The 8939-nt window shown below is 53.5% G+C and overlaps 1 protein-coding gene across 1 annotated transcript; it reads right to left on the bottom strand.

Moving 5' to 3' along the window:
* Positions 1-3944: 3944 nt before the first annotated feature.
* Positions 3945-8369, bottom strand: metrn (meteorin, glial cell differentiation regulator). The gene is given in 5 exon segments (XM_080517291.1): positions 3945-5319; positions 5774-5833; positions 7084-7431; positions 7434-7549; positions 8152-8369. Coding segments are annotated over 5 exon segments (957 nt in total). The 5' UTR covers positions 8259-8369; the 3' UTR covers positions 3945-4993.
* Positions 8370-8939: the final 570 nt, after the last annotated feature.

The raw sequence follows: 8939 nt of genomic DNA, 5'->3' as shown, positions 1-8939 counted from the left end.
AAAATTTTACCCTTTTAACCAGTTAGCATAAAAATGTCCCTAGAAGCGACAGCCAGAGTGTTTTGGAGGTCGAACTTTCATTTCACTAGAACTTTAACGTGTTCCTCAGACCCGGACATTCAGTTTCCTCTGCCGCCCAGCTGTTGCCAGCTGTTGCCAGCTGTTGCCAGCTGTTCCGGGAACGGGGGACTCGTCAGCTGGGAAACTTGTCCGCTGCCAGCGTGCGGTCGCGGTAATTCCACTTTCAGCTGGAGCTCAGAGGGAGTTGAGTCACGGCGAGTCGGCGTTTAGTAGCAGTCAGATGGTTTCTCACACACACACACACGGAAAAAAAAAACACAATTTGCGTGTGGAAGAAATGAAGCACGGCGAAATACAAGCCTTGTTTCTGCGTCACATCTGGCTTACCGAACTGTTTCTCTTCTTCGTTACGGGCGTCTTTGTTTTACACTATTAGGTTGAGTTTCTAAAATAAATCCTTGATTGTTTAGACTCTTGGGTTTCAAACACATTTTGGTCGCGGGGCCACATGCAGGCTGTAATTTCATCTTGGGTGGGCCGCGCCACACAAATCGCACTTTAATAACCATTACATTTCAATTCTAATGCTTTTCTTTAGAGAATACGTATTAAAAAACATTTACATTTGAACAATTAGTACTAAAAATGACTGCATTCTTGATAGATACCCAATTTTAATGATGCAGAACACAGTGAAATGTCTTAAATTCCTCTAGAACTGCATGTTTTTACGGCTTTGGTCATTTATATACGGCAAAATTCCATTTTATCTTGGAACATGATCTTTTCTCTCTCTGTGACGACGACTGGATATCGGTGGAATCGCTTCCTTTCCGCTCCGGCAGATCCCGGACCTCGTGAACTCGTTTGACTCACGAGCAACATCCCTTGTTTCCAGACGGAGTGATGACTTTTCCTCCGTCTTCTCAGGACCTGGGTGCCAAGAAGACCCCGCGGGGATGTGAGACGCCTCGGCGAGCCAGGAGGGATTCCAGCTCGTAAGCGTCTCGTCACAACCTGCAGCTGTCCGGCGGCTTGTGGGAACGACTTGACGAGGAATCCATGAGAAGACGGGTCGGACGAGGCAGGAGGTGGAGGAACGGGTGGAGGTTTGCTGTTCAACCTGCCGGTGGCCGATTTCCTCCTGCAGGTCCAAGGAGATTATTGGATAAATGTTAGTGTGAGACATGGTGGACTGCTGACCTCCACCTCTCCGTCACTGACCTCCACCTCTCCGTCGCTGACCTCCGCCTTGCCGTCGCTGACCTCCACCTCGGTCCGCCTCGCCTTCTCTGACCTCCACCTCACCTTCACTGACCTCCACCTCTCCATCACTGACCTCCACCTCTCCGTCACTGACCTCCACCTCTCCGTCGCTGACCTCCGCCTTGCCGTCGCTGACACCCACCTCGGTCCGCCTCGCCTTCTCTGACCTCCACCTCACCTTCCCTGACCTCCACCTCACCTTCACTGACCTCCACCTCTCCGTCGTTGACCTCCACCTCACCTTCATTGACCTCCACCTCGCCTTCACTGAACTCCACCTCACCTTCACTGACCTCCACCTCACCTTCACTGACCTCCACCTCACCTTCACTGACCTCCACCTCTCCGTCGTTGACCTCCACCTCGCCTTCACTGACCTCCACCTCACCTTCACTGACCTCCACCTCACCTTCACTGACCTCCACCTCACCTTCACTGACCTCCACCTCGCCTTCACTGACCTCCACCTCACCTTCACTGACCTCCACCTCTCCATCGTTGACCTCCACCTCGCCTTCACTGACCTCCACCTCACCTTCACTGACCTCCACCTCTCCATCGTTGATCTCCACCTCGCCTTCACTGACCTCCACCTCTCCGTCGCTGACCTCCACCTCGATCCACCTCACCTTCACTGACCTCCACCTCGCTTTCCCTGACCTCCACCTCACCTTCACTGACCTCCACCTCTCCATCGTTGATCTCCACCTCGCCTTCACTGACCTCCACCTCTCCGTCGCTGACCTCCACCTCGATCCGCCTCCCCTTCACTGACCTCCACCTCACCTTCCCTGACCTCCACCTCACTCCGCCTCGCCGTCGCTCACAGTCGGATGACATCGACTCCCAAGATCTTGCAAACCTGAGGCCTCGTCATTTTTTGAGTTTTCGTTTCAGAAAAGTTTCACGTTAAAACAGCAACGATCTGAAAACGATGTCCGTCTCCACAGCAGCGGCAGAAACACGATGAAAACGTTGTAGTTTTCGTGTTTGGCCACTAGCGGGTGCTGTTGTTTGTAAAACCAGCAGGTCCAGGGGAGCATGGCCTGGGACACATGTCACCACGGAGGAAACATTATTATCGTCCCTCTACTGAGCATGTGCAGAAGAACCACTACCGCGTGTGCACCGCAGCGGCTTTGCCGCCGTCTCCATGGTGACGGAGCAAGCTCCACCTTGGAAGCCGTTTTCACCCAAAACGCAACAAAAGCTTTGCACTTTCAGGGTGGATGACTTTTATCCTCGTGTTGTAGAAAATGTGAAGAAAAAATCGATTCACCTGAAGATAAATCAAAACGTACGAATTGTGCGGAACTGACGGTAATCTGATTACATTCATGTTTTGAGCCTCTCCGTGGTTGGATAACAGGAAGACCTGAGATCTGGGTGGAGTGTTGATCTGCACCTCCACCCCCCCCCCCCCCCCACCCCCATCTCTCATCTCTGGAGCTTTTGTCTGCGTCCACTTCCCTCAGGCTCCCTCAGGAGTCTAGCAGGTCCACACCCACCGCCGTCCGTCCCTCTGTTCCCCGTCCCGCCGTCCCGTCCACTTCCTGCCGGGCTGCGTTCGTACCTCGTCTCGTCTCGGGGCGGGGGTCAGCATAACCGGGGGACGGGGGAGCGGGGACATGGAGGCCTTATTGTCTGTTTACGAGCCACGGGATCGTCTCCGTCAGATGTTCTGCTACGCTGAAGAGCCGTTTGACACGATGCACGTAGTTAAAGACAATGTCTTTAATTCAACGTTGGTTGTGTTATTGTGGTGGTGGGGGGGGGGGGTAATGGGAGGGGGGGGGTGACATTAATGGTCCTTTAGGGGTTCAAGCCCGGGTCACGAAGAAGTGACAACAATGCAGGAAGTGGAGCTTTGTAAGAAATGTCACATGATGTATTGGGTGAGGGAGTCGAACTCGAGGTCTCTTTGTTTTGGCTTATCAGCCCAGGAGCAGTAACCTCAGATGGGCTGGTGTGTGTGTGTGAGTGTGTGTGACACCCCCCCACCCCCCCCACCCCCAGCCACAGGATGCTTTTGGGGGCACTGAGGCAGTAAAGGGTGGAGGAGGCTGGAGGTTCACCTTTGGTGGTTCTTTTCTCCACGCCGTTGGTTCTCAAGTGGGTCTATTGCAACACGGTGGATTTGGGGCGCGTGCAGCTCGCGTTCCCGCAGAAATGCTACGAGCGGCGCAGACGGGCGGCGGGTTCACGGGCGTCGCAGCTCCTCGCCTGAGCTCGGGGTTCTCGGGCGTCCAGCCAGCGGGCGGAAGAGACATTGTTTTGATCGTGTCCTTGTGCACACGTGGGTCGCGACTGCCTGGCACCTCCCGCCACGCCGCCACGCCGCTCCCCTTAATGGCGATTTATTGCTTCCTGGATCCTGAAAACGGGAGACAACAGAATTCCAAGTGCCGCTTTCCCCCCCCCCCGCCCGTCCGAATGCCTTCGGGGTTCCTGGACGGTCCTTAAATCTGTCGTCTTTTCAAGGCCTCTCTCGCTCTGACGGGACGTTTGTTCCCGGCTTTCAGGAATGTGATTCACGAGTCCTGAGAAAGAAACTTTCTGGAGGCTTGTGGGGCACGAAGACGTGTAGAGAAAAAAAAAAAAAAAAAGAACTCGTGGAAAAAGCTTCAGTCGCAATAAATGATCCAACCAAAAGTCGTTTCTGAACACAATATTTTAATATCAGACGACCATAAAAATAATTCACAATACTGAGAGAATGTTCTTCTTATCGACATATTTACATTCATATTTACATAAATTCACATTTTGACAGCAGAACGGCAGTGAACTCATAATAATACAACTCCAGCACATTATGTTAATTTGGTATAAACCTTTTTTTGTTTTGTTTGATATATATATATTTATATATATAGTGCACATTACAGAACAAGTTCATCACATCACATGCAGACGTGTTGTTTTCTGTCGAGCGAGCCGGTGTAGTGAGGTCTACAGACTGAACGTCTCCACCGCTTCTTTTATTCAATATTTAAGTTTGTATCTCTCAGAAACTGCAACCAGAATAACTGCTTTGACGACACTTGTGTTTTTTTTAAAGGATTTAAAGTCAATTTCAGTCAAAATTTCTGTGGCGAGAATATCGGAAATGAAAGGTGTAGTGCTTGGAAAAGGCCTGCGCTCCTTACAGAAGAGAATCTCCGGCTGGCGGTGAAGTGAAAGTGCTCTGAGCACCGGTTCATATATTAAACTCTCCGTCGCTCCTCTATGCTACATATAGTTGCTTTTCATTTGGTTTTCAGTGCTTTGCAGCGTCACACCTTCCAGATCATTCCCTTTACATCATCAGTGCAAATATTTTCTTTTTTTTTTTGTGTTGATTTCTCGTCGTTTCCATACAGACCAGACTTCATATAATCTCCTTCGTAACACTGAAGTCGAGGCCCAGAACGCCGTCTGAAGTACCTCGCTGGGATTTGAACGGACGGCCACGAGCTTCATCTGGATTTCCTGAGTTTGAAAGCGAAAGCCTGTCAGACGGCCGCGAGTCCCACCGGCCGGACCCGCCGGGCTCCAGACTGGTGGGCGCGACGCGCTCGTGACCTTTGACCGCGTCCGAAGTCCACGGCGTCTTGCAACCGAAATGGAATCGGTCCATTTCACCCCCTCAGCCGGATCGGGGGTCCCCCCCTCCCCCCGAGTTCGGCCCCGGTTGTTCAGCAGATCGGACTCTGGACTTGCGGGTTCAGTCTACCGGCAGCTCACACGGGATCTGCCGCGCGGCCTTGGCGACCACGTAGGCCCTCTGGAAGTCCTTGTAGCGCGGAGCGCAGCCCAGCCAGGCCTCGCCGAAGTGGACGCGGCCCGTGAAGAGGAAGCTGCCGGGCCCGGGCTTGACGCCGCACTGCAGCAGGGTCCTGATCTCGCCGCCGCCGCCGCCGCGCCCCCCGCCTCGCCCGCCGCCGGCGAACAGCGCGTACTTCTGACGGAACACTCGGGTGGCGCCGACTTTGATCACGGCGGCGCGCAGGTTCCCGTCTTCCTCCACCGACCGGATGTTTCCCCGGACCACTGCGAAGAGTCACATCACTTCCAACGTCACTTCACAATTCACGTACCGATATATTAACGCTATATTTGCACGTTAGCGAGCTTCCGCCGCGCGGCGCCTCCGGCCTCCTCGCTGATCCGCCTAACGTTTGTTGGCAGCTGAACTTCACAGACTTTTACGGCTCAATCAGGGGCCGCAGATTAGTCCACTGCCCTCAAGTCGAAGGGGGGGGGGGGATTTTAGGATTAGTCCACTACAGTGCCTCTGACGGGTGCAGGGGGGGGGGGACGGGGACGGGGGGGTTGCAACGCTTTGCTGTTTCACCTTTAACCTTTGCACTTTGAGAGCAGCGGATTTGGGAGTTCTGACTTTAAACCGATTTGCAGCCGCTGGAAAGAAACCGTCCCTCTGTTCGACTGCTGTGGTTTTCTACATTTACAAGATCAAAGGGGGGGGGGGAAGGGGGGGACTTACCAAAGTCACTGGTGCACACGGCCATGAGGATCTCGGTGTTGTTGCAGGGTCTGCAGGCGTCTGTGGAGAACCAAGAACAGTGGGTTGGTGAGGATTCTAACGCCTCGCTTCAAATTCCCGACACCGTCAAAGATTGCGTTTCCGGACCGTCTGCTCAGAAATGTGACGTTAATCTCAAAAAAAAAGAAAGGAGTCGGAGCGGCGGCGGCGGCGGGAGAATGGAGAGCTGTGAGGTGGTCGTCTCCGCGCCGCAGATCATTTAAGGCCAAATGAAACCTTCCCTCCTCCTAAAAGCGCTTTTCAGGGCGTCTCAGTCACACCTCATCAAAGGCCAGAGGGGGGGGGGGGGGCTTCAAAGACTTTTTTTTGAAGCAGCACAATCCCTCCTCTTATAAAGTATCATTCACCCATTCTACAAAGTTTGACGTTTTTTTCTTAGAAATTAAAAGTAATGTTTTTTTCCCCCAAATAAAATTAAATAAATGAATTAGAATATGTAAATAAATCAAAACCAGCAAAGATCCCACTGACTTTACTTGTGAAACTGTAGCTGTGGGAGGAAAGAAAAAAAAAAAACTCCTGGCATTTTTTAAAGTTCTCTTGTGGTTGATTGGTCCCCCCCCCGCCCCCCCCCTAACATTCTCTCCTTAGTGAAACCTCTTGATAAATGAGATTCCTTCCTCTCTGGTCCAGAGCAAAACCCCCCATCCAAACCTAATCAGTGTGTGTGTGTGTGTGTGTGAGAGAGATTGTGGGGGGGGGGGGGGGGGGGGGGGGGTTACTCCTCAGTCCTACAGACAAGTCTCCCCACATCGGGCAGCCCAACAAAAGCGGGGAGCATCTCAGCTGGGCCGAGGCCTCCCCGTCTCCTAGGCGACGGCAGTAATCCCAGAATACTCATGCGGCACCCATTGAAAAGGGGCCGCGGACCCTGGAGAAAAGCCCCCCCCCCCCCCCCACATACTGAGCCTTTGTGCCCCCTCCTCCCTCCTCCACCTCTCCTGCAGCTCCTCTGGGGGGGAAAGTTTGGCCACTTCCTCCTCCTCCTCCTCCTCCTCCTGCACCGCCGCCCACACAGGCCTGCTCTCATTACCAGCCGACCGCAGCCACAAGGCCTGATGGGAATAATATGACCACTGGGGGCGGGTCCAGGTCCTGCAAGTCACCGTTGTTTGGAGCAGGAAGAAGATCTTCAAGTACAGTTTTTTTAAAGAGGAGTTCAGGACCTTTTTGGGGGGTCTGGGACAAGTCGAAGTTGCGTTTTGGGGCTAAAGCGGGGAGGACGACTCCGCGGGGGGGCCGGGACTCACCCTCGCTGCTGACGGGGCCGGAGTCCAGCGACAGGCGTGCCGTCCAGTCGCCCCGCAGCTCGTAGCGGAAGGAGGCGATCCTGCGGCTGATGTCCTGGTGCGGCGTCGCCTGCAGGAACAGGGCCACCGTCTCGCCGGGCAGCCGGCTGAAGCAGCGCACCCGGGGCGGCGAGGGCGACGACGACGGCGACCCCGGCGACCCCAGCCGGTCCCCGACCAGGAGCTCCAGGACGCCGTCCCGCTCCAGGTAGAGCTGGGCGCCGTGGAACTGCTCCGAGGGCTTGACGCAGGCCGTGACGAGGCCCGAGCCGCCGCCGCCGCCGCCGCCGCCCGGCCCCACCGCCACCGAGGGCGGCGGGGCGACAGGGTGAGGCGCAGGGCGCCTTTGGGGTACAGCCAGTCCAGGGTGCCCTCGGCGCAGTGGAGCGAGATCTGCTCCACGCTGCCCTTCTGCTGGGACAGGCCGCTGCAGGCAGGTGAGACCAGGTTTCCGTTAGCACAAAGTTTGTCTGGACATTTTAAAGTACGTGGATCTAAACTGTTGCAAACTTTTTTAAAGAAAAGATAAATCATGTTCAGTACAACTTTGAGAATAAGACACACTCTTTAAATGCGCCACCTACTGGCACGTCGGTGTTACTTAATGGAATTCCCAGAGGGGGGGAAAGAAAAAACTTTAATAAAGTTGAAAAGAAAAGTATTTCAGTTAACATTTCAACAGAAAGCTGCAGCACAGATGCATCGTTCAGCAAGTGAATCCACAGCGCGCATCTCCGCATTGCATGTCAATGAATCCTGAATCCTGCAGCCTCCAGGCTGTCTGGACCCCCGGACCCCCCCTAGGACCCCCCCCACCCCCCCCCCCATTATTCCTCCTGCACGCTGCCCAGAGGCGCAAACGCAGCGGCGCACCGACAAACAATTAAATTGCGCCCCGATCTCAAGTCTAAACACGTTGCGTTGCAAATGAGCAAGTTAAACTGCTCAAGGGCACAAAGGAAGAGGCGCCTTGTGTGCCCCCCCCGACTCTTTTTTATTTTTTGCACGGACCAGACGAGAGGTACTTGCCTGCCCCTCCAGCTGCACTGGTCCTCGGAATAGTTTGCAGCAGACGCGCGAAACGCCGCAAAAAGTAACGTCCAAAACGCGTAAATCCAATGCGCAAAAACAGCCATTTCCAAAAACTGACGCACAAACAGTTTTAAAAAAAAAAGAAAAAAGATCCCAGAATCGTCTCCCTGACTGAGTTGTTCCCTCTACGAAACGATCGCAGTCATGTCTGGTAGTCGTCCTCCGGTCGGCCTGATGTGCGGAGCCGCAGTCGCTCTCCGGCTGCTGTGCGTCAAAAAGAGCGCAGCTCCGGACTTTTTCACCCGCAGAACAAACTTCAGCGGCAATCAGAGAGCAGCGGGGAAAACTTTCGACCAATCAGGCGGCAGCGGAGGGGTGAGGGGGGGGGGAGGGGTGAAGGGAAGGGGGGGGGGTTTGACCCGCAGGATCACTGGACGCAACTTTCAAACGAGATACAATCGACTATTGTGTTTCTCCAAGACAATCACAAATAACATGCTTCAGTTTAGAGACACAATTAAATACCCCCCCAACACACACACACACACACACACACACACACACACACACACACACACACACGAAATGTGCACAAAAAGTTCTCAAATTCCCTTAGTTTCCTCTGAAGTTTGATTAGATTAAGACTTTATTCATCCACAGCAGTGAAAGAGTGAAACGTTTCATCAATGTAGAATAAGACTGGAGGAGGAAGAGAAGATAGTAAATAAATATGTGAAGGAGGAAGATGCAGACACTTTTAAACTCAGAATTGTGACTTTAAAGTC

The sequence above is a fragment of the Blennius ocellaris genome, assembly GCF_963422515.1.
Source record: "Blennius ocellaris genome assembly, chromosome: 21".
NCBI classification, from domain to species: domain Eukaryota; kingdom Metazoa; phylum Chordata; class Actinopteri; order Blenniiformes; family Blenniidae; genus Blennius; species Blennius ocellaris.
This window is presented reverse-complemented; position numbering and strand designations above follow the sequence as displayed.